The 26,312-nt window shown below is 40.9% G+C and overlaps 1 protein-coding gene across 4 annotated transcripts in view; it reads left to right on the top strand.

Moving 5' to 3' along the window:
- Positions 1-23,703: 23,703 nt before the first annotated feature.
- The window catches only part of USP25 (ubiquitin specific peptidase 25), a 139,505-nt gene continuing 136,896 nt past the window's right edge, over positions 23,704-26,312 (top strand). For 2 of the 4 annotated variants that reach the window (XM_067543212.1, XM_067543196.1), the window contains exon 1: positions 24,361-25,063. In XM_067543212.1, the coding sequence (XP_067399313.1) occupies positions 24,974-25,063 (90 nt within the window). In that variant the 5' untranslated portion in view covers positions 24,361-24,973. Of the gene's footprint in view, positions 23,998-24,360; positions 25,064-26,312 lie in introns of those variants that run through there. The other 2 variants (XM_067543203.1, XM_067543220.1) reach the window with 2 other exon arrangements.

Below are 26,312 nucleotides of genomic sequence, written 5' to 3'. Positions count from 1 at the left end.
GGTAGTGTGGCCTTCGGAGGGTGATAATTCCATGATAAAGTCCATAAAAACAATGGACCAAAGCCAAGGAAGAGTGGGTAAGGGCTGGAGAAGACCCAGCAGTGTTGAATGATGGGGTTTTGGTCTGGGCACAAATGTCACAGGAATTTACATAGGACGGAACGGAAGAGAACATGGCACGCCACCAAAAGTTCTTGGAAACCAGGTCTTGAGTCTTGGAAAGGCCAAAGTGGCCTGCTAGGGGAGCATCAAGACAGAGTTGTAGGACTCAAAGCCAATTGTCCCCTTCAGGCACATAGATGTGTCCCTTGTGGTACAGGATCCCATCTGGAACATGAAGCCTGTACAGGTCTGGTCCTGGTTGTGATCTAAGACTTAACAGGTTTGGATAGCAAAGGGAGCACTAGGTAACTGAGAGCAGATGGACATTAACAGGTCAGAGGTTAGGCACCAGAAATGAATTTGAGGGCTTGAGAATCATGGATGTAGTCCCCTCACCAGGTTTGTAGTATTCATGCTTTGGTGATAATGTAACCTCCTTTCCATTCCTTGTCCTCCGCTAGCAGGTGACCACAAACTCAAAGCGCATGAAGAAGAACCAGCATGCCTGCTGCTGGTTCAGGTGCCTGGCTGTTTTCAGGTATTGCAAATTTTTATGGTCTGACAGAAAATGGTGCCATTCTTCAAAGGCTGTTTTGATGGCTAGCAGTTCCTTGTCCAGGAAGTCATAGTTAATCTCAGTGGCAGAGAGTTTTTATGGGTGCATGGGCAAAGCCAATCATTGGGAGCAATGGGTTGGAAAATGACTGGTCCTAGAGCAAAGTCTGAAGAGTCTATCTCCATGGTAAATGGTCTGGCAGGGTCTGGGTGGATCAAGATGGGAGCTGTGATGAATTTCTGTTTCAAATTATCAAAGGTAGTCTGTATTTCTGAGAACCATGAAAACTGTGCTCCCATTTACAGCAAGGCTGTAAGAGGACCAAAGCAGAGAATCCTGGAATAAATTTTCTATAAAAAAATTAGCAAAACACAGGAAGTATTGGATTCTGATGACATCCTATGGTACCACCCAATACGTGACAGCCACCACCTTGTGGCAGTCCATTTCCAGGCCCTGGAATAAGATGAAATATCCAAGAAGTTCAAGGGTGTCCTGGTTAAACTCACATTTCTCTGGCTTGCATATAGATGATTCTGGCATAGTCTTTCAAGCACGCTACACACAGGCTGGTCATGAAGAGCTGGGTCTTCATAGAAAATCAGAATGTTATCAAATTAGATAATGACAAAGTTGTTCAGCATATCTCGGAATATATCATTCATAAAGTGTTGAAAGGTTGCTGGAGCATTGCATAGGCTGAAAGCATGACTAGATATTCATAGTAGGCATATCAAGTATGAAAGGTGGTCTTCTACTTGTCTTTCTCATGCATGCACACCAGGTTATAGGCCCCATGCAGATCCAATTTTGGAAAATACAGGCCATCCATAACCAATACAACAGCTCGCTGATAACGGGGAGCAGTTTCATATGGTCACCTTGTTCAGGGCCCAATAGTCAATATACGGCTACAAAAAAAATCTTTCTTCTTGATAAAAGGGATTGGAGCACCTTCTGGGGACATAGATGAGTGGATGAAACCTTTCTGAAGTTTCTCCTGCAAGTACAGGCGGAGAGCCTGAAGTTCAGGTTTGGAGAGGGCATATATCCAACCAAATGGGATTTTGGCTTCAGGCTGGACATTGATTGGGCAATCATAAGCCCTGTGTGGGGGCAGGATGTCTGCCTTCCCTTTGCCAAGAACATCAGCAAAGTCATAGTTTTTGTCGGAGATCTTGGCCATGGCAGGGGAGCTGCTGTGGGACCAGGCAGTCTTGCAGCCTGAAAAAGCATAAAACGAATGTGCAGTTGTATTTACAGTATGAATCAGAGGTGTTTCTCTATCCAGTAGCAGAGCTCCCTCACAGTGCATTTGATTTAGGAATATGCAGAAGCATTCAAATATTTCTCATGTAAATGTATGGAATAGATGGGCCTGAGGAATCTAAACAATATTCAGAGCAAAGGGACTTAATTAAAGTATAATTATTTAAACTTCAAATTGTTTCAAAGGTATGTTTGGGAGGGGAAAGGAGGAGGGAGCTTGTAAAAAAAATCAGTAACTTAAGAGTTCACCAGTTTGGCTGTTTTTCTAAGATGTCACGTTCCATTTTAACAGTTTAAATAAATTTAATTAGGAAATAATTTTTCTCCTCACCCTACTGATGTAAAGCACTATATAAGAGCCAGGTGTTTCACTGAAAACAAATCCTTCCATATTCATAGTATTCCTTTTTATATTCCTATACCTGATTTTCATAACCAAGTGTCAGGAATCATGGCCTGCACCAAAGCCAGTCTGTGGGCAATGTAATAAATGCAGCTGGTCTGCATTAGGCTGCCTGATTGGCTACACCACCTGACTGATTGATGGGAGGAGTCAGCAAACCAGCTCTTAACCCCAAAGCACCAGCAGTTTGGTGGCTGCTCACAGCCTTTGCACATGGCTGTGATAGTTCAGGGCTTGGACTCAGCCCTAGCCTTACCTCGCTCCACTCCACTCCTGATAACCTGGCTCTGACCTGCAGCTCAGATTCCCGACTTCTGACTTTGACTCTGACATCTGTCCTCTGACTCCAACTCTGATCCTGGCTACCGACTCCCACTGTAACTAATAGGCATGACTACCCACACCCTAGTCTCTGACATAAGGAAGCCATCTAGAAATTGAAAAACTTTTTAAAAGTATAGATGTGTGTTTTCAATGTGTCACACACAAAACACACACACAGTGGCGTTCTTTCAATTGCATCCTATAATTATGGAATGTTTTATGCTCATTCATTTAGAAAGAGAGAAATCATCTAGTCTTTTGATTACAAAATCGGGTTTCTTAGTACAATATGTATTGATTAAGAGGTAAAAAGTAAAAAATTATCATGACATAGAATTGAATGCAGTATTTTAATTACAGCTGATCTGACATTTTTGAGCACCACTGCAGTTATATTAAATCTGTGTATATGCAGCCTTAAATCACGGCTTAAGGAAAATAAATCCATTCCTTTTCTTTTCTAGATTCTCTCTCCTTTTTAATTGTTGTTTCATATGATAAATTAACTACTAAACTAATGATTACGGGTTTGTAGTTCCCACATGTTAATGTTCTCCAAGCTGGCTCTGATACAAACTACTTTCCTTGAACTCCTGAATGCTGCTACTTTAAGATAGGTCTACACTTCAATTTTTAGTCATGTTTTAAAAAATTTTAATGAACAAACGTTAGTTGTGCGTCATGTTTAGTATGGGGCTGCAGCCCATGGTGAAGTTGCATAGAGTTAAATACGACAGCCAAAGAATGTTTGTGTTCTGGAACAAATATTTGTGGAGTATCTGCACTCGAATTTACATTTGTATTAATGCATGTGTGTTAAAAAACAATTAAAATTCAAGTGCAGACATACCCTTCATGTCTCATCCTATTGCTGGCAATGAGCCTGGTGTTGTGGGAGTTGAGGTCCTGATCTTACAAGTTGTTCAGTTTAGTAGGTCAAAGTTTGAGTCAGTGGGGTCCATTTTCATAGGCAGGGCTACAGAGAGTAATGGTGTTTTGTATGTTCTGACTAGTGCTGGGTGGAGAACAATAATTCCATGTCATGGAGGATTTAGATATTTCAAAATCTGATTTTGTTCTGCTTCTGAATTTTTCCTTGAACCAGCATTAGCATTCTCTGCCCAGCCCTTCTGGGAACCCTGGCTCTGGGGCAGTCCACCAGTGATCTGCCCCAGAGCCAGGGACCCTTGAAGCCCAGCCAGCTGTCAAAAAGCCAGGAGCCTGGAGTCTTGGGACCAATGCTCCCAACTATACATAAGCCTGGGATCCAAGGCTTTGAGGCTCATGGCTCCCTATTAGCACACCAAGAGAGCTGTTGCCCCTTTTGGATCTGAGCAGCTAGTCCAAATTTGGGGCCCTGGGGATGTTCCAGTTGGGAGTAGAAAATGATGAAGGAATCTGGTGTTTTCTTTGATTCAATCTTGTTTATTTACAAGCAGTACAAAGTCCTGCTTCTGCAAAAACAGAAGGAACCAAAGACAAAAGGAGTAGTGTCTTAGCTTGCAGCCGTAAGCCTCTTTAGCCAGCACTAGATTCATACATTCTCTCTTTAGCTTCTTCCAGGGTCACACTGTGCTTACAGGCTTCTGCTTGGACTTCTTCAGGCTGTGCGTTGTTTCTGTCTCTCCCCTCTGTCTGATTCTCTGTTCTTCTCACACCCTCACCCTCATCCAAAACGTTTGGCAAAAAACCCTCTTCCTACACCGTTCAAAACTCCTGGGAGGGTTCACACATATTTTTTTTGTCTGAAGTGGGACTTATGATTAACTTACATTGATATTTACATTAATCGAAGTGCTTGTTCACACTTATCAATCTCAATGAGGTTTTAAATCACTGCAGACACCCCTTACCCCCTCGGCAAGGTTTCACCCAACTCACTCAACAAAGCTGTTAAGGAATCAAGCAGGAAAACTGGCAAGAATCCAGGTGGGATTTAACCAGAAACCTCTCTGATTTCTGTAGAGATATGTTTGTGAAAGATTATAATTTAGGGATCTTCTCTTATAAGGGACAGTACTATGAATATAGGAATTTTGAGACGTGTCTTGGAAGCAGGAGGTGGAGAATGCAGTGTACCTGTGTACAGCAGTTCACCACAGACACACTCTAGGGTTTGGGGTTTTTTTAATACAAGTTTTATTCTTTTCTCATTCACTGGTTTGTTGTTTCATGAACCTCCGGATTATTGCATAGTGTCAGAAGCGACAAATGAGAAAGAGACTGCAGTGATTTTGAGATTAACTCTGGGTTTGCAGCTGAAAGGAGAGGAAAGGGGAGCACGTGAAGCAGCAATCAGAGAAGAACAAAGGCTTTTGTGTGTATTTTATGAGCACATTAGTAGCTTGACTAGCTTAAGAAGGGAAGAAAGCCAAAAATGGATGTGTTGCAACTTCCATCCAGTCTGCAATTGTCAGGCAATATTGCAGAGAATTGGAAAAAAATCCAAAAGAGATGTAAATTGTATTTAGCAGCTATAGGGGCAGAGGAGAAAAACGATGAAGTGAAATCTTTTCAGTTTTCTTGCATGTTGTTAGGAAGGCAGCATTTGATATTTGTGATAACTTTAAGTCTGAAGAAGATGAGAATGCATGAAGTTAAGTAAAATACGGACTAAATCTGAGGAATATTGAATGCCAAAAATAAATGAGACTTTGAAAGAAACACATTTTTACATGCATTCAAAAATCTGATGACACCATATGACACATAACTAAGGAGACACTGTAAAACCTGTGACTTTGGTGAGCTGACAGAATCTCTGGTCAGAGATAGAATCATTTGAGACATTAAAGACAATGTGTTAAGAGCGAGAGTGCTTCATGAAGGAGATTTAACTTTAGAAAAAGCTCTCCAGATATGCAGGGCAGCAGAAACTGTAAAAGCACAAGCCAAAGAGCTGAATTCACCAGAAGGGTTATCCATATACTAAGTACAAAAGAATATAGCCAGAAAAGGTCAAATAAAAAAGTGGAACCATCTGCTATGAAAACCAATACTGGGGGAGGTTGTGGTAGGGACTCGGGAGTGGACAGTTATGTGGAAGGTGTGCATCACAGCATGGCCCAAAATAATGTTTTGCCTTTGGGAAAATCTATCATAAATGTGGAAAAAATAATAATTTTGCAAAATGCTGCCGATCCTAAATGCAGAAAAGTGTTCCTGCTTCCCCCTGAGTTTTGTACAGGAGGTCTGATCGTGATGCATGTGAATTCTGCAGAGAAGAGGCCAAAGAGGGGCTGCTCCCATCTTCTGCTCCTGGGGCAGGGAGTCAGTATTTTGTTTACAAACAGAAGTAGGGTAATTAAGATAAGAAAAGGCTGCTGATTAAATTAAGGATCTGGAAGCCCTTAGATGAGCCTGTAAAACAGGAATTTCTCTGCTGGGAGTAAGAGGGGGAGAGATGGTGAAGAGAGAACACAGGAGACTCAGAAGAAATACAGGCAAGCCTTCTGAACCAAGGTTATATTCAGAAAAGAGGGGCATAGGTGAAAAGAAGGGGCCAAAACCAAGGGAAGGGATAGCAGCGGTATAAGTTCCCACTCTACCTGTGGTACTAATGTGGCCCCATCACTCTACTATCTGAGCGCCTCAGAATGGCTAACCTATTTATCCTCATAGCCCGTCTGTGAGGTAGAGCAGTGCTGTTATCCCCATTGTACAGATGGGGCACTGAGGCATAGAGAAACTAAGAGCTAGATTTTCAAAGGTATTTAGGGACCTAGTGGGATTTTCAAAAGTGCTTAGATGGTTAGGTGCTTTGTAAACCCCACTGGATGCATCTTTGGGTGCCTAAAAACCTTTGAAACTCTGTTCCTAAGGCACTGGCATGAGGTCAGACAGAAAGTTCATGGGGGAAGTAGAAGCCAGGTCTCTGAGGGCTAGCTCCCTATCCACTGGATAAGCCTATCTTGCTGCTGCATGCTGCAGAAAAGAGGACTCTGGTAGATGGGAGCAAAACCAAGAAGGCCAATTCTCTGAGACGCCAGCAAATGGTCCCAGATGATTGGGAAGGATGTGAGGGTTGACAACATGAAAAGCAGCATTGAGATTAGGGAGAAAGAAGCAATCGCTTAACCCCTAAGGTGTGGCAGGTTCTGCCCATGCTGGGTTGTAGAGCAATGGCTGCTGTGAAATTTCACATTTTAACTGAAAACCATTTTGTTTTGTCATTTTTTTTTCTGAGTTTGAGAAAAAGGAAGAAATGAGAAAGTGTCATATGAGTATCAGTATGAGTGTTTATGCCCCAAATTTTTAGGGTTTCAGCTGTATTCATGCCAATTTCAGAACAAAGAACAGAAATTAAAGTCCATAGAGTCAATGATTATTGTCATGATTGTATTCTTCACTGGGTACCATCTGTGTGCTCAGCACTGTTCAGAATGTCAGAAAATGTAGTCCTAAGCCGATGTGTAAAATGTGTAGCTCTGGATAAGCTAGCTCAGATACTTAAGTATGAAGTGTATAGTTATTGAGCACGTTAGTATCTATGAGTGGGGACGCCAATGGCAATAGAAGTTTTACCTGATTAAGGACTGGATGATTTGACCCTCCAACTTTTTTTCAAGAGGAAGAGCTGCCCAGAACTCTTGTGCCTGTTTATTTTCCTTTCCTGCCTGCAGTGGCCCGGATATACCCCAGAAGACTTAATTTTTTTCTCAACTTTAAATTGTGGAATTTTCTTAGTGTTTGTCTTTAAATATTCTCCTGTGAGAACCACAGCTCAATCATTGTAGTGTTGTGTTTAAGAGCCTTCTGGAAAGTAACTAGCCCTTAAACAGAAAGCAGTGTTGTCAACTCTCATGGTTTTGTCATGAGTCTCATGATACTTATTATTTTCCTTAAAGGCCCAGCTACTGGAGTCAAGTGGATTCATGATAATTTCAACCTTCATTCTTAAAGGAAAAGTATATTTCTTGTGGCTGTGAAAATAGCTTCAAAATGTGATCCCAGTGCACCCTAAAGGCTCAGAAAGCAGAAGGCAAATAAAAGGAACACCAAATCTATTATTTTTATATAATCTCATGATTTTTAAGACAATCTTATGATTTTTGGTGAGCCTGACTCATGATTTTTGAACATTTGTGGTTGGCAATACTGTGAAAGTGACTTGAAAGTGTCAGTTTCATTCCTCTTTGAAGTCAGTTTCTAGTCTATTATTTGTAGTATGGTAACAACCCTATAATCCCAGGCAACTGCAGTGTAAACTTACAGGGTCTTGCCCTAGTAGGATGTTTCCAAAAGTTAATGCTCTATTAGATACAGTACTCCTGTCAGATAATTTCTCAGTCATTATCTGCAAAAAACTAGAGTTTTCCGGTCCTAAGTAGCCCCTGGAATCATGATTAAAATTTCCCCTCCTCACCAAAATCTGAAATGGCAGCCCTAGCTATGACCCCTAGATCCCTTTCTGCAGTACTCTTTTCTAGACAGTCATTTTCCATTTTGTATGTATGCAACCGATTGTTCCTTCCTAAGTGGAGTACTGTGCATTTGTCCTTATTGAATTTCATGCTATTCGTGTCAGACCATTTCTCCAGTTTGTCCAGATCATTTTGAATTTTAATTCTGTCCTCCTAAGAACTTGCAACCCCTCCCAGCTTGGTATTGTCCGCAAATTTTATGTGTACTCTCTATGCAATTATCTAAACCACTGATGAAGATATTGAATAGAACTGGACCCAGAACTGATCCCACTTGCTATGGCCTTCCAGCTTGACTGTGAACCACTAACTACCTTTTGAGAACGGTTTTCTAACCAGTTATGCACCCACCTTATAGTAGCTCCATTTAGGTTGTATTTCCCTAGTCTGTTTATAAGAAAGTCATGCGAGACAGTATTAAAAGCCTTACTAAAGTCAAGATATACCACATCTATGGGCTGGTCTACACTAGATAGTTTTGTTGACAATACAGTAGAGAAGTACAGATTAAAATACTCCTTCCACTGATGTAACTCCCCTGCTACACCAACGTAATAAAACCACCTCAATGAAAGGTGTAGGGCTTATGTCGGCTTAGTTAGGATGAAGCAGTGTCAATGTAAACACTGCGTCCCTTACATCAGCTGTGGGGCGGGAGTGGTGAAATTGACAAGACAGCCCCCTTGAGAGCTGAACAGCTGGTCTCCGCTCTTGGCTGGGAACAGGGCTAGAAGCCTGGGCACTTCTTCACTTGTACCCGCAGGGAGCCAGGCAGCCATGTCAATTTCACAGCTGAATTGACAAGGCTACCCAGTGGACGAGGGCGGGGGAGGGAAGAAGCCGGGGCATCTGGACCCCACTCACCATGGGCGAGAAGTCCCGGGCAGCTTCCCCTGGCTCCAGGCGGAGAATGGGGAATGGAGAATGTCGGGGGAGGGAGCCCACTGGGAGCCAGGGAAGCTGTGGGGCTCCAAGCAGGGAGCAGAGAGATCAAATTCTCAGCTCCCCACATTGCCCCTCTTAGGTCGGTGGAAGTGCCCCTGGTGAGGATGCACTCCACTGACCCAGAGAGGATAGTGTGGATATCAGCCACCAAATTACTGCAGTAGCTGTACGTCGACCTATGTTAGGTCGACTTATTTTTCTATGTAGACAAGGCCTACCAGTCTCCCCATCTTGCATGTCAAAGAAAGCCATTAGGTTGGTTTGACATGATTTGTTCTTGACAAATCCATCCTGACTGTTACTTATCACCTTCTTATCTTCCAGGTGTTTGCAAATTGATTGCTTAATTATTTGCTCCTTTATCTTTCTAGGTACTGAAGTTAAACTGACTGGTCTGTAATTCCCCAGGTTGTCCTTATTCCCTCTTTTATAGATTGGCACTATATTTGCCTTTTTCCAGTGCTCTGGAAACTCTCCCGTCTTCCATGACTTTTCGAAGATAATCGCTAATGGCTCAGATATCTCTTCAATCAGCTCCTTGAGTATTTTAGGATGTATTTCATCAGGCCCTGGTGACTTGAACTTGTCTAAATAATTTTTAACTTGTTCTCTCCCTATTTTAACCTCTGATCCTACCCTATTTTCACTGGCATTCATTAAGTTAGATGCCCAACTGCTAGTGAACTTTTCGGTGAAAACTGAAACAGAAAGATCATTTAGCATTTCTGCCATTTCCACATTTTCTGTTATTGCTTTTTCACCCTCATTGAGCAACGGGCCTACCTATCCTTGGTCTTCCTCTTGCTTCTAATGTATTTGTAGAATGTTTTCTTGTTACCCTTTACGTTTCTAGCTAGTTTAATCTTGCTATGTACATTGGCCTTTCTAATTTTGTCCCTACATACTCATGTTATTTGTTTATATTCATCCTTTGTAATATGTATCCAAATCACTGACAGATGCAGAAACCAGATATGCACAGATTGAGAAGGAACTTTTAGGAATATTGTTTGCCTGTAAGAGATTCAATCAACATATTTATGGCCAGACAGTAGATGTTGAAATGGACCGCAAGCTTCTGATAGCGTTATCTGGCAAACTGCTAAATTACTGTACTTAAGGATTCAAAGAATGATGATAAAGCTGAAAAGTTATGATTTGGTCATGACCTATATACACAGTAAATTCATGTTTACTGAGGATGTGCTTTCCAGAGTGATAAGTCCCACTAAGAAACCAGGGAAGACCTCAGAGATAAAAATGGAAGCCTATGTAGATCTGATTGTATAGTCAATTCCCATAGCTAAGAAAAATATGCAACAAATAAGAAGGGGAAATGGAGAAAGACATATCACTGAGGATCCTTAAAGAAGTGATATTTAGAGGGTGGCCTAAAGAAACAGGCAGTTACTGTCCAAGTATAAGAGACTAGAACTGCAGACCTGAATTTACTATAATAGATGGGAAGATTTTCAAGGGCATACCAACCAACGTCCAAAATGAAATGCTACAGACGATCCACAAGGATCATTTCGGAATTGAGAAGTACAAACAATGAGCATGAGAGGTGATGTATTGGCTGTGGATCAATCGCGACATTACTAATGTGGCAGGAAACTGCTTTTCATGCTTGAAATGCAAACGATGCCAACAGGCAGAGCCTCTAAGACCTAACCAGTTCCACAAAGACCTTATGAGAAGGCAGGCACTGACTTATTAACTGGTAATCAAAGGTTTATTTAATAGTCACAGATTATTATTTTTTGTATCCAGAAATTTGAATTCTCCATAGTACTAGTAGTAAGTCAGTAGCCCTCATGAAGGGAATATTTTCCAGATGAAGTCTTTAGTGCTAATGAGGCTGCAATTTTCCAGCACAGATTTTAGGCAATTTGGGATTTTCGTCACACAAAAAATCAAGTCCAAATTACCCCCCAATCAAATGACTGGTGGTCAGATCTATACGGATAGTAAAGAAACTTATGACAAAGACTTTTGACAGTGATGGTGACTTGCATAAAGCTTTATTGGTTTGGCAGTGGCTCTGGAGAGTGGCTCTTCTCCAGCTCAGGTGTTAATGGGAAGAAGGATCAGATCTAATTTACCAGTCACTGATAACTTGCTGATATTTCATGACAATGAAAACATACAGAAGATGAAAAAAAAATCAGAAGTGGAAGCGGAAATATTATTTTGATTAAAGGGCCTCCCACCTCTTAACCCAGGTGTTAATGTGCCTGAGGAATCACATCTCTAATAGTGGGGATTAAAGGGGTACCATTACAGAATAGTTGCATCTAAGGTCTTATGTAGCCTGGACAGACCAAAGGGACACATTCAGGTATAATCAAAGGGACTAAGAGTAATTACAGAAAGTTCTGAAACATGGACTGTAGATGTGAACTCTGGCATTACCAACCAACTGATCATTTATCATCAACAGACAAAGGAGAAACTGGCAAGCAACAAGAGAACAATTCAGACTGTAATAAAAAGCTGATACTGAGAAGATCAGAGAGGGAGCTCAAACATCCTAAAATGCTCATAGAGACTTGCCGACTTGCCTGGAGAAAGGATTATTTGAGGAAAATGAGTAGTTAAAGACTCACTCCTCAGTGATATACTTACTGGTAACCTCTCCTCTCTAGGTAATTGATACATTGGTTATGTGGATTGTACTTTATGGAAATGTATTAGTTGGGCTGAGAATGTAATATATGTGTTAGTAGATAGTTGTTAGTTTATATATAAGAGCTAATTGTTGTTGGATTTTTAGGAGATAAATTATGGAGATATGTTTGCGAAAGATTATAATTTAGAGAGGCTCACTCATAAGGGACAGTAATATGACCATATGCATTTTGAGACGTCCTTGTAAGCAGGGAGTAGATAACCCAGTATAATTATGTACATCAGTTAGCCACAGATGCTCTCTAGTTTTTTTAAATAAAAGTTTTATTCCTTTCTCATTCACTGGTTTGTTGTTTAATGACCCCCAATCTCATAATAGTTTCCAGTGGAATTTTGTGAAAATTGATACAGTCCTGCAGAACATTACAATTTTGACAAATTGGCAAATTCTGATGAAAAAATGTTTTGTTGAAATTTGTCCAACCAGCTCTAGATCTTACTCTGATTTGTAAATCACATCAACCCAGCAGAAATGCTGCTGACTGTAGGTTCATAGAAGGTTCATTTGCTTTAACAATTTCTTGGTTCACCAAAAAATGCTGTTTTGGTTTCTTTAATTCTTGAAGAATTTTACTTTTAATGTCCTAAGTGGACAATTCAGAAATTGGAACCAATGAAATAAAGCTTGGTCCACTTTCCATACACTTCATCACTTGAAACTTTAATGGCAAATATTGCTTTCTCAGTAGAACATGAACATTTCAGAAATATTTTTAAAGATAGAAAAATACATCAATAAGACCAGACAGACTCTTTTTTAGATTTTTCAGCTAGTTACAAAGCATTATGAAGAAAATTTAAAAAGTTGCTTTTTAACACAATTTTGGTAAACTGATAATTCTTTTGAATATAAAACTTTTGTTGCACACCATAGTTGTATTTAATAATGTTTCCCCCCATGTTAATAGTATTGATTCATTCATTCCAATACTCAGCTTTGGCTGCTGAAGTCATATAATTTTGAAGGCTTGTCTTTGTTTCTGTTTGATGACTTTCCACATCTATATTAAACTGGTTAATTAGTGTAGAAAAGGTTAATTACTGTAGCAAAGATGTTGCATCTTGGGGCCTGGAATGATGTTGTTAAAGAGAAGCATCATTCAGCTAACTGTACTGTCACCATTCCAAATACTGTTTAGTAGTTCAAAAATATTACCTAATACTGATTACAGAAAACAAAAAGAAAAAAGAAAAAGAAAAAACCAAAATTCTCCTGGGTGGGAGGGCTTTGCAACCATTGTGAGAGAAAGAGAGACAAAGGGAAGTGACCAGATAAGGGTGACCAGATGTCCTGATTTTTATAGGGACAGTCCTGATATTCAGGGCTTTTTCTTACATAGGTGCCTATTACCCTCCACCCCAGTCCCAATTTTTCACACTTGCTATCTGGTCACCCTAGTGTGGGAAGAGGAGCTGAAGCTTCAGAAACAAATAAATAACTCTTTTGCAAAACAGATTGTCTCTCCTGCCTGCTTGTGTGGACAGCCATCTATTTCTATCTCAGGAACTGGTCAGAACCATTGCTTCTTGAGGGACACAGCAGAGAGTCCCTTCTGCTTTCTGCAGTGGCTGGGCGAGTTCACTCCCATCTCTAACCTCAGGCTTGAAATATTAGATTCATCAAGGAGATACACATGTATGCCCCAAAATGGACAAGTCTTTGAAGAGGGTTCAATGAACTCGTTGTCAGGATGCACAGATGCTCTTGAAGAAAATGGATCAACCTTTTCCTTGTGGAAAATGCTTTATTCTGGAAGAGAGTTGCAGGCCCTGCTGCTACCACATAACCCAGTATAAGCAGACGTTCCACTCTGGGCATGCTCCAGCTATACCCCTTTGTCATATGTCATATCTGTGTGTGTATATATATATATATATATATATGTAAATTGTAATTATATATATTACAATATTGTAAAGCAGAAGACTACCTAAGCAAGGTGAAACCTGCTGTTCGATCAGTGACTGCTGATATACAAAGCCTGTGCGTCCGAGTTGATCTTTTCATATTTTGAATTGGGTTATATCTCTGAAAGCAATGCTGGGTGGCAGGGTATGTGTGGTGAGGAGACAGAGCCAAATACATTGACTTTGTGTTAGGCTGGCTGAGGCTGGGAGCTGAAATGCTAACAGTGGGAGAAACTTTGGAAATTTGTGTATGGGGTGCCCCCAATTATTAGGAGTGGCTTTATAGAGGGGAAGGTTTATGGCTGAGGGTTCCTCAAGATAGACTGGGGAATCCAAAATCCCATCTAAAACTGCCATTAAAGCTCTTTTTTAATATGATGTGAAGATTAGCACATGAAATAACATAGGCTAGTTGCACTAGACTAGAGCACTATACTGCTGTTGGAGTGCAACCACCATTTGTTGGCTAGAATTCTTTCTTTCTGGTCCTTTGATCTGGTTCTGTGGGAACCAGGTATTTCTTCCTCATCCACACCTGCCCAGATATTTCTCTGTAGTTTGGGAAATCTGGCCCCACAGTTTTAATTAGCTGATCGTGAAAGGATGAATTTCCCTCTGACATGAGAATATTAATCTATCAAAAAACTGTTTGTTACCATAAGGGCAGATTTACACTGGTGCAGAATTCCCCTTCAAGCTATGTCTGAAATACTTCCCCTTTCCCAAGCTGGTTACTCATTTGGTGTTTGTTTTGTGAGTGAAAAAGAGAATCTTGTCCTGTGTGTATAATTTATATATAACTTTTTTTTGAAAAGCCAAGATAGTGACAGACCAGCTCAGTCATGTAAATGTGTTCATATTCTACCTACCTTCCACCCTATGCAGACTAACTGTAAGCAATAGAATTGCACAAGGTGTAAGCTGATAAAACTTAGCCTGTGATATCTATCAAAACATCAACATTAGAAAAATGGTGTGTTATCATAACTTCACCCTTCAGACTAATGTAGCCACTCTCTAGGGTTCATACACATACAAATTTACAATTAAGAAACCAAGTGAACCCTAATAGGTTCTTTCCTTCTCTTGTCTATTTAAATGACCAGCCCATTTCTTAATGTGGCTCTCTTGATAGATTCCACCCCCTTTACACAGCTACTACATACTACTTTCCGCACCTTGGCTTTTTGTGTGTGAAATATTTTAGAATCAAATTAAATTTGGCATTATTTAAAACACTTACCTAGAAAGGACAACAAGCCAAATTTTCACCATGGGCCTAAATCTTATACATTGGCTTTCTCTGTATACATATAAAACTCCAAGCAGCTAATTACAATTTGTATCTTCAGTTTTAAAGTTGTCTGTGATAAACATAATGGGATCCCACATTATTAGAAATCTGGAACAAAAACTGCGTAACCAAATTCACTTTACATTTAGGTTAGGTAATTTTTAACCCTATATCTATAAAAGCCAATTCAAAATTATATATAATATGTTTATAAAAGACAATTTAAAAGCATCAGTCATCAGGGCTGACTTTAATTATGAACTTTATTAGTGCATGCTGTACTGGTGTCCTCAGAAGGCACATCCATAATTATCAAATGATTAATTACTTGTTAATGCTTAGGATACGCTAGGTGTTTTTCAGACTTTCAAAAGAGGATAGTCCCTGCACCAAGATGCCTACAGTTTTGGGACAGAGAGTTAAATAGAGGTTAGAGGTAAGGGATCAATGAAAAGTATTTATCATATGTACATATTTATCATATGTATGTTATACATAACTTTTTTTTTTTTTTAAAGATTACTACCTTTATGAAGCAGTTACTCTGCTGTTTCATTCTGAGTCTCCAAAGCATTGAAGTGGAGTATTCCATGTATGTGTAGAAATCAAACAGTCTTCCAGTTATTAAACCTAGTTAAAAACAGCTAGAGCAGAGGGCTATTCCAAACAATCTCCTTCTCAAAGTAGAATACAGTATACAGTACCTTTACCCAGAGACATTAAACACTGCAAAAACCTTGTTTTGCAAAACTGCAGGTAATTATGTAAAATACATTTTATGAAAATGGCTACACAACCTAAACTACAATATAATGTATGCATATATATAAAGAATAAAAGAAAAACAGTAATTTTCAGTAACTTTTTTAATAATCCAAAAAGATTCAAATGCCTTTCCTTCTAACCATTCGAATAACAACAGAACTGAATTCATTCACCAGTCAGTCAACCTTAAATACATTAAATAAATAAGTAATTTTTATTGGTTTCCACTGGCAACTATACTCTTACTCTTATACATTTAGACATTAAAAGGTAAAATGTAAAATTAAAAAAACCAAAAACTGTAGCTGCTATAAACTCCATTAATTGCAGCATTGACTGATTTGCTGCAGCTTTCCTTGTAGGAAAGTCTGAAATCCAAGGTTAGCAAGGTCAGTTGTTATGCAAGCTGTTTTTGGTTGGTGGAGTATTTGTATAATTGTATGATAATGCCTCATTTTCAGCTCAGAGCATTAGTTCTGACGTTTAGTATTAGTGATTCCAACTTGTATGTATTTCCTTCAAATCATCTAGGTTTCTATACTGCTTCCTACAGTTTCAGTGCTTACAGAAAATTCCTAGAGGGGTCATGATGACATTAAAGCAGACTTGATGCTATCATCAGAAGCAGAAGCCTTTGCCACCTTGTGAACAGTAGCAGAAGATTAGGTGACATCACCCACTTCCTCTTTCCATGTCATTGTGGATGCTGTCTTGGGATAGGAAGGAGAGAAAGAAAGAGGAGCAAGATCTGTAACTGAAAGTAGCCATAGGAGATGGTGATTGTACTCTAGCTTTTTTGAGAGAGGCAGAAGAATGAGTTAGAGGAGCAGGCTTTTCAGGTGGCCTCTTATAGTTCCCCAGTAGACAGACTCATGCTAACTCATCTTGAGCTAGCACAGTAAAAATAGCAGTGTGGATGTTGTGCTCTGGTGAAGACTCAGGCTAGACAGTGCCACCCAAGCTCAGATTCAGGGAATTGGGTGGGCTTGAGAGCCTGAACTGCTGCCCGAGCTGCAATGTCCACACTATTATTTTTAGTGTCCTAGCTAGAGCATGTCTGTGTATGTGGCCTGGCTTACTCTCCGCTCCAGTGTAGAGATACCCTGAGAGGCTTAAAGAAGATATTCTTAATGGAATCAGAGGGAGAACATGAATCCCAGGAAGTTGAAGCTCTTTTTCCTCTAGGAGTTGTCTAGGTGATCCTTCAAGCCAATTCCAGACTATACTGAAGATGACCCCTGCGGTCTATGCAACAAAGACTCCAAATCAGGAGACTTTGGTACATCTTCCAGATCCAAAACGGGACCTCAACTCAATCCCTGCAGTTAAGTTCCAGAGATTGGCATTGGAGGAATGGCTAGAGACACCTTTCAAACCAAAGGAACTTGAACCCAGACGTCTAATCCATCTATACACTCCTTGGAACTATAGCAGTTTTTCTTCTTTCTCCTCGACTTTGGCACCAAGCCACCCAGCACAAAACCCCACTCTGAGCTCTTTTTACGTATGTGCTTGATGGTGGAGGATCCCCAAGTAAGATGTGTTAACAAGAAGCTATCAGTTTACTGTTAATATTCAAGATAGTTCACCATCTACTGAGAATACCCTTCACCCACCCTATCGGCCAGTGTCTGGCTAACAAGAAAAGTAAAGCTCTCAGAACTGAGAGCTGTGCATTCATTTTGGAGCCAGACTATTAAGCTCACCTTAAGAGGCCTCAAGGATATGTAATAATGACCAGCCAGTAATTTGTAAGTTGCTCACTCCTCTGTCTTAGTCTTTATTTAGAAAACAAATGAATGAACTATTTGTTCTGTGAAGTTTTGCCGCTTCCCACTCTGTCCCTTTCCCCAACAAACTTCTTCGTTATTGACTTGCCCTTGGTGTTCTTTCTGTGTATAGTCTGCCTGCCTGCCTCATTGACTTCTTGGAACAGGGTCTGAGCGATGCAGTGTATTGAACTTGACTTCACTGCATAGTGACCTTCACAATTATGGTGTCATAGTAGTGCTCATACTGTAGCGCAGATACTGTAACAATCAGTGGTATCTTTTCATAAATATTTACTTTTAAATTAAATGGTGAATCTGGACCACCAGAGTTTGTTTCTAGAATGGCTTTTCATGGCAACAATCAAGTGTGTAATAGTGGCCATTGGATGAATAAAAGCTTTGAAGGTTTCTTATGAACTGTTGTTCCACACAGAGCACCAAAGCTCCCAAAGATCATCAATGAAAGGTCCTACTGAGTAGTAAGTGCCACTGAAGATCATTTGTCAAGCAATATGACTAACATCACACTTTGAACTCATCTCTTTGGACTCCAGTTTATTTAATGTGTCACACTTTGTCTTATATTTCACCTCAGCTGTTCATGTTTTAACATTTAAATGCCTTGCTTCCACTACATTTGATACTGTGATAGTGCAGTAAGCTGAGTTTACTGTTAGATGGCTTTCTTTTTATATACCTTACCAGATGAGGAAGAGTCATTTTAAAGTTTGTCAACAAGATCATCTTTAAGTGTCTTGCATATTAAACTATTTTGTTTTCATTTGGAATATTCAATTCCATTATAGATGTAAATGTCATTACAGTTTAAGTAATAGATCTTGTGACTTCTGCTGTACACTTAGGATCAAATGCTGTCTGTGTGTATTCATGGAGACTGCAGCTGTACATTCAGTCAGATATTGCCCTATGTCAATGCAAAGAATGCCTATTGACATCAATAACATTGCTGTCAATAGGAGTTCTGTGCATGGATCAAGAGCAATATATGGCTTTTACAGTGGAATATTCAATTGTCTTTTCTGTGAGTAAATTCATCAATCCAATTTCAGTCATTTTCTATTTTCCCCTTGTATTTGATTTTAAACTAAAATGCAGATTTGTTCACCCAAAGCAGGAGACAGGCACACACTACTTAGATAAGAGATGTCAAATAAATCAGAGATATGAAAGTGATCTGTAACTAATTCATATTCTTGCTGTAAAGTCTGAGTGAGGCAGCCTTATCAGTTAAAATCATAACAGAAAAAATGGACATAAATGGGTTTTCTTTTCCTCAGATACCTCCTGGCTCACAAAGTTCTTGTTGCATCTGTCATTTAATGCTGTGGAGATATTTCAGATCATGAGCTGAAGAATGGGGAAAACATGTTTGTTACTTCAGAAACAAAATTTTTGTTAGATAGTATGAGCCTGATCCTATACATATCTTAATACGTTCAAGTCCTACTATCCTTTAGGTTTAAAAAAAAAAATCTGTAAGCTCAGTAGTAAATCATAACCCTCACCCTACATTTTGTACAGAAAAATGACAGATGTTTCCACACCTAGCTGTGGGAGGACTGAGGATAGTTATCAGGAAGATTGAATGCATATGCCTCTTACATGTTGTGCAATTTACACTAATCGCTAGCTCCAGTTTGGGAGTTCACTAATTGGATGTTACGCTAAATCAGAGACTGTGATTTTTTATTTTTATTTTTACCTTTTGTCTTGGGGTTTTAAGATTTTAAGGTTTTTTTCCTCTTTTTTCTTGGAGAATAACAGTTACCAAGTTCTGCAACAGAAAAGAGCTAAAATAAAAAAGATAAAATTTAACAAAACTTTTCTGCTGTAGAGACACTTGAGACAGGCTGGTAGTAACTCTGATTTGCAATGGTCTTATGAACTGAATACAGTAAAACTTATTAATAATGAAGTTACATCGGAACAAGGACTTAGTTCATCAATCCTTGTCATGGTGGGCTGTGGGAGAGTAGGCAAGAAGCAAGTAGAAACTAAGGACGTGTCACAAGCAGAGAACGTGGCTGTGTTTGCACAATGCCTATCAGTGTGGGGTTTTGGTCCATGACCAGGGCTCCTAGGCAGTATGGTAATACAAATAATAATGGCATTTCAGACTAGTTCTACTGGTCTTACTCGGAGTCTTATCTCAGGATTATGGGATATTGGTGGATAGTGATTTTATTTATTCATTCATACTGTCAAATGTAAAGTCATTGGCTAATGAAGCAGTTGCCATTCATGATTTAATTAAGGAAGAGGCCCCGATCCTGCGTGTATGACAGAGGTTTGGTTGGGGGATACTGTAGATTTTTACTATGCCTACAGTATGTTTGGTTCAACAAGAATAAAGAAAAGATTGGGGAGATGAATGGCAGATGAAATTCACTGCTGACTAGAGCTGGGCAGGAGCTGCATTTTCCATTTCACATAAAATTTAGTGATTTTAAAAAAAAATTCTGTTCCAAAACAGAACAAAAAACCAATTTTTTGCACAAAACAAAATTCTGACAAAAAATTCATTTTGGTCAATCAAAACATTTTCTTTTGATACATTGAAATGTTTTGTTTTGATTTTGATATTTTAAATTTTTTAACATTTTTTTACAAAATAAAATTTCAGATACAGTTGTTTAAAAACATTCCATTTTAAAAATGTCAAAACAGAGCATTTCAACATAGATAGTTATAGAGTGTATTGTTTAGGATTTTAAACTCTAACAATGCCAACTTGTGTGGAACTTTTCAAAAGTGCAAATGGGAGTTAGGTGCCTAACTCCCATTGACTTTCAGTTGATCTATGTAGGCGGGCAATGTAAGCATGAGGAGAAATGTGTTTGTGGTTGCTCAGACCAGCAAGCAAATGTGATGTTTCTGCAGTCCTGTTTGTTTCCCATGAATCAGAAACAAACAATTATCTTTGTTTTCTTCTCTTTCTGTGCACTATCATCAACAATAAGGTGAGCTACAAGTCACCATTCTTGAATTGTGAGAGCTAAATGATCACTGCAGACTAGCAGGGGGAGTTCATACGCAGGGGCTTTATTTTGTTTTAGTTAGGAAGTCCCGCTTAAGAAGCCATATTATAAAGACATTTCTCAGTAAAAGATTGTTCTCTGAGTAAATATAAATTCCAATCTTGCATTAAATGTACTTAATATTGAACATTTGTTGCAAATGGCACACAAAATTCAGTTCCATCTGTTTTTCAGCTGTGCCATATGTGTTACAGAATCATAATTTGCATTGCCATGGTGCAGACTGTTGGCATTTCAATTATAAATCCCTTTTCAGGAGTGTATTACTCAGGTGTATATAAAATTTATCGTTAGTACTCTGTCTGGAAATGATTTGTAATTTTAAAATTATTTTACAAAATGTGAGATTAGATTATCCTGTTCATGCATTAAAATGCGGCACAAATTGAAGTTTATTTAAAACATTTTCTTTTGAGGCCCATTCCCGCTTTGATGGTGAGTGGGGAGAGCTTTTTGGTATATGTTTTGCATAGGGGCAGGTGTGCTCCTGTGTATGTTTGTGGGGAGAGGGGTATTGTGCTGTTTGAGTAAGGGCAGGTGTGCATCAGGTGGGGGAGGCAGCTTGGTACATGGATTGCACAATGTATGGAGCCAGCCTCAGAAATGTAGATGTTTGAAAACTATTAAATTGTCATTTAAATTTTTAAAAATGTTTCCATTGTACATATATAATTGAAAATTATGTTAATTAGAATGGTACAGCATACACCAACACAATACACAAGGTGGTTTAGAAGAAAGCTGTTAAAATGTATTAAAAATAATACATGACATCCCAATATAATTAAGCACATGGATTTATGGGGAATGTATGTACTAAACTGAAGATGAAGAACCCAGTCTAGTTTTTGGGCACAACACTATAACAGAACTGTTTTATAAAGAAACAAACTACCATTGCTCATGTGGCACCAGCCCTTGATTGAGTATGGAGTCTGAATCACTGCTCTTAACCCTATACAGGTACCTTTGAATCACTGTCAAATCCCATTATTTGGCTTGTATAGTACTTGTTGCCTATGCTACAGTAAGCGCTTTATTAAATACTATTTTAAAAATATATAAATTGCCTTGGCCATGTGCAGTGATGGGCAAAACATTTAAAACTGCTACTAATATGTCTCTGATCAGCAAATCTTAGAAGACCAAATGTTAACAAATTGCAAAACCACCCCCACAAAAGCTAAAATAAAATAAGGAAAGAAAATAAACAAGCAAAAATATTGGATTGAAATAATCAGATGCTAAAAAAAATAAATGGGCCTATTTGGGGCCTCTCTGGTCGGCTTAGATCAGCTACACTAAAGAACTTACAGCAGTGCAGCTGAATCGGTGGAGGCAGGAGCAGCTGCCACTAGAGCATACTGGTCCCACATCTCCTATCAGAGCAGATCCTGCTCTGTAGTGTTGGGAAGGAGCATTGGCTAGGTAAGGCTTGGATGCTCCACTGGATTCTGTAAGACTGGCACTTGCTTAGGGCTTGTCTTCACTTATCTCGGAGATTCGGCGGCAGTCGACCAGAGTTACGCAAACTACGCAAGAAAGTTGTGTAACTCCCATCGACTTCTGTGCTTCTGTTCTGCGTGCCATCTTCACTGCACTGCGCCAACAGGAACCGTGTTCCTGTTGACGCAGCGCTACGCCACTTGAGAAGGTGGTCTTAATACGTCGATTTCTGGATCGACTGAGCGGATCTTCACTAACCGTTCAGTCGATCCAGATAAGTCGATCTGACGGCAGCGAATTTGCTGCCGTCAGTGAAGACACAGCCTTAGTGAGAGTCAGATGCAGCCCAGCTCTCTCTTCTTTCCCTCTAGTTTCTTAGCTTCCTAGGTGATCTCTCAAACACCATCCACTTGTGGCACCAAAATGAAAAGACACTCACAGTACATGTTTCAAATCAGTGATCCTCCCTCTTTTTTCTTGTATGTTTTATTAGCAGCGAAATTGTTAACAATGCTGAGAGTTAACTCAAAAGCCCAATGATGATGATTTAACAATGCACAGATAAAAATGAGGTAGTTCCCATCTCTGAGCTATTGTTTCAGGCTTTCTGCAGATGTAGGTAGATATTAAATTGACTACATTTGTTTCATGTTTTTTACGGTTTTCTCTGCAACTCTAAGTGGGAGAGCCTTTTTTCTAATGAAAGCAGAGATTCTGGAGACCAAGATGACTGCTTCAGAAGCTGCTGAGCATGACCCAGTTCACACCATTAGGAAAGAAGGGGGAGAGAACAGGGAGGAATGAAATAACAACCCTAATGCCCAGGTGTGGAAGGAAAAGATGAACTTCTATTACTGCTAGATAGGAGGAGGAATCACAGTAGGGAGTTGGTTGAAGCTAAACTGTTGCTGCTGCTGAGTAAAACAGGGGCCAGTAGCACTAGAGGGTCCTCCTCATCCTTCTCCTTAAGGGCAGCCACTAATGAGGAGGTAGAAGCTCAGCTGCTGCCGGTGCCCTTGAAGAGAAGGGGAGGAGGCCATTAACACTGGTGACTGGGTAGGGAGGGAAGAGCTAAGTCCTGCAGCTCCTCTTGGGCAGAGTAGGAAGAGAAATGAGTGTGGAGGGCCAGGATGTAATGCTAGTGACTGAAGAGATGATGTACTGCTGCCAGGGCCCAGGAGAAGGTGGAATGTAAGAACACTAGCTAGTAGGTGGGAAGGAGGAGAGGTATTACCCTGGGGACGATGGTCAGTATCATATTGTGCTTGTACCGTGTCTAGGACAATGTGGGGTCCTGATCCATGACTGCGGATCCCAGGCACTAAGACAACACAGAAAGACGTAATATCATTAGTGGTTAGTTAGGAACTGCTTGTGAGGAGCAAGAGAAGGAGGCATCAGCAGCGGGAGAGAACAGCAGCCACCAGTGCCTAGGCGGGGAGTTGTTGTTGTTGTGGGAAGGGAGAGGGAGGGCAGTAACACGAGTTAAGAGATAGGCAGAGGGAGGGCAAGTAGTACAAGTGAGGAGGGGGGCGGAGGGAAGACAGGGTCACTGGATGGGGGGAGATGGGGAGGAGGGAGCTGAGCTGAGCTGGGCTGGCAGAGCAGAGGGCGGAGGAGGGCAGGGCGGAGCAATGGTGCGGCGCTGGGAGCCGAGCAGGCCGGCGGTGGCTGTGGTGCTGGCAGTAGGCGGGCCGGGGGCGGAGCTGGCGGCACATTCCAGGGCCCGGGCTGGGCTGGGCTGGGCGGCAGCGAGCCGGGCCTGAGCGGCCCCGCGCTTCTCTCCCAGCAGCAGCAGCAGCACGCAGGGCTCCCGGCCCCGCCCGCTCCCCCTGCGGGGCACATCCGCGTCGCGCCGAGTCGGGCTCCCCGCCTGCGTCCTCCCCGACTCCGGGCCCCGGCACCTGCCTCTCCGCTGCCCGCGTCGCGGCCGCCTGCGCCTGCTGCTGCTGCTCTGCGCCCGGGGGACGCGGCGAGCGGCGCCGGGACGGGGCCATGACCGTGGAGCAGAATGTGCTGCAGCAGAGCAAATCCCAGAAGGTACGGACCGTGCCCGGCCCTCCGCGGGGACCTGCCCGCCCCGCGCCGCCGGGGGAAGCCCTCCTGCGGCCGCCGGGCTACGCAAGGGCCCGGCTTTGGAGCCTCAACATCCTCCTGGGGCGTTTCTCCCGGCCGCTTGGCTCTGTGACCTTAGCAGGGGGCCGGGCTGGGCTGGGCCGGGCCGGGCCGAGCCGAGGGTGCGGCATGCGGGCTGAGCTGGGGGCTGTGGCAGTGGCTGCTGTGAGCAGTGTGTATATGGCATGAGATCTCTTCTGCATTAGCTGAGGTCCTATTCCCTCCCCCCGCCCCCCCCGGCATTTTTCTCTCCCACCAGGAGAACATATGTGGGGTGTAGCCATTCACGCAGCGCCCATTGTAAACAACTCGCCCCTCCCGACTCTGCCACCCATTTCTCTGTGTCCTCCCCTACAAACCAACCATTCCTGCCCCCCACTCCTCCCCAAGCAATCACACGTTTACCTCCCTGCAGTCCTCCTCTGAGAAGACCTTTAGAGCTGATCTCCCCAGGCCTTTACAGTTCTGGAGTGTTTTCCTTCTTCATGTTGATTTCATTGAACAGGAAAGTTATGAACAAACCTCTGTTTGTCTAATTATGTAAGGTTGTGAAATCAATACATTTCAGTGCGTGGATCAGTCTAGTTGGAGCACGGGTTTATAGTAACCAAGGTGCCATATGTCATGCCTGAGGAGAAGTGGAGAGGGGACTGTCACAATCATAACTTTTGAATTCTCTTACTTAGATGGAGTTAGGATGTGCAGATTCTCTCATGGTGTGCTCAAATGCGATGAGTAGAGGTCCCTAAATATCCTGTGGCACACATGTAAATGAATAGTAGCTTGTGCTGTGCCTCTAGTAAAAGCACTTCCCCCATCATTGTGCAGTGTGCTCTGGAGTGTAAGGTCTTGTTACTTCCATTCACTTCAGAGGTGGCTGCACTTCAGTAGTGGCACAGATATGCAGGGCCCAGTCCTCATGAGTAGTCCTGTTGAACTCGCAGAATTACTTATCGAAGAGAAAAATAATCACATGACTAAGGATTGTAAGGTAGTACCTGTATTTTATAATGTATTTTGTAATTCTCTGAAGAGAAAGGTGCTATGCTGTATAAAGAAACTATGGGAAGAAAGGTGTTATTTAAATGTAAAATACAAAAACTGGTATCCGTAGATATTTAAAGCAGAAGCTTTTCTGAGCACATACGTGGAGTAATATAAATATTGTAAAATATATTTGGAGGTCTTATTAAAATTGAAGATTGTATAGCAGTTTTGTCAATTTGTGTTTTTCCAGTTGGATTTAAGCAACTGGTGGTGATGTGCAACCTTTCAACTTTGTCACTGCTGAAAATTGGTATTATCTGTTGCCATTCATTGGCTAACTAATGAAATGAGTTGGTGACTTAAGTGCGTTTCCTATTAGGCCAGGTCTACACTTTTTCTTATCGGTGCAACTTTGTTACAGAGGGTGATTTTTTTTTTTAAAGCAAAGCTGTTAAAAGCTCTGCTATGGATGTAGCTATACTAGTATAAAAGTGACTGTGATTGTATTCCCATATGGAAATAACTACACCAGTATAGCTGTCCTAACTGGCAGGTTGTTCTGCTTTTACTATTAATATAGTTGTACTGCTTTCTGGTTTAGATAAGCCCTTTGAGAGAGGTGCCCACCTTCAAAGATTGCTATCGCAATTAGCAATAATTTGCACTTTTGTTGAGAGTTTCAGCAGGGAAGGAAAGGCTGAATGAACATGGATTAAATTTATCTTCTCATTCCTTAAGTGTTCAATACCAATTTAAATTGAAGTGTGCTAACGGGCTTCTGTTGCAAAGTCTTACTGCCAGTTACCTGTGTTTTGTGAATAGAAGAGAACTTCATTTTCTACTGCTACAAGTATGACACCTTTCATGAGTAATAAGTTAACATAAAATGCTATTACTGGTGAAATGTACTTGAATAGCTCTTAATTATTGTTGAGATTGGGTTATAGAAACACAATATCTGGTAGATCTGCATGATTACATTTCTTTTTATCAGTTAATCTGACAATCAAAACAATGGAGCTGGTCTATGCTAGAAAGTTAAGTCAACCTATCTACATTGCTCAGGTCTGTGAATTTTCACACCCCTGAGAAATGTAGTAAAGCCAATCAAAGTCTCAGTGCTTGGTTGATGGAAGAATTCTTCCACTGACCCTAGCTACCGCAGTTCAGAGAGTGAATTTTCTACAGTGATGGAAGAACCCTTTCTGTTGCTGTAGTAAGTGACTATGCTGCCACACTGCAGCTGTGCCACT

Source organism: Emydura macquarii, unplaced genomic scaffold (assembly GCF_026122565.2).
Source record: "Emydura macquarii macquarii isolate MOO-44397 ecotype Brisbane River unplaced genomic scaffold, CSIRO-AGI_Emac_v2 contig_75, whole genome shotgun sequence".
NCBI lineage: Eukaryota > Metazoa > Chordata > Testudines > Chelidae > Emydura > Emydura macquarii.
The sequence above is the reverse complement of the archived record's forward strand: the minus strand, read 5'-3'. Positions and strand labels throughout refer to the sequence as shown.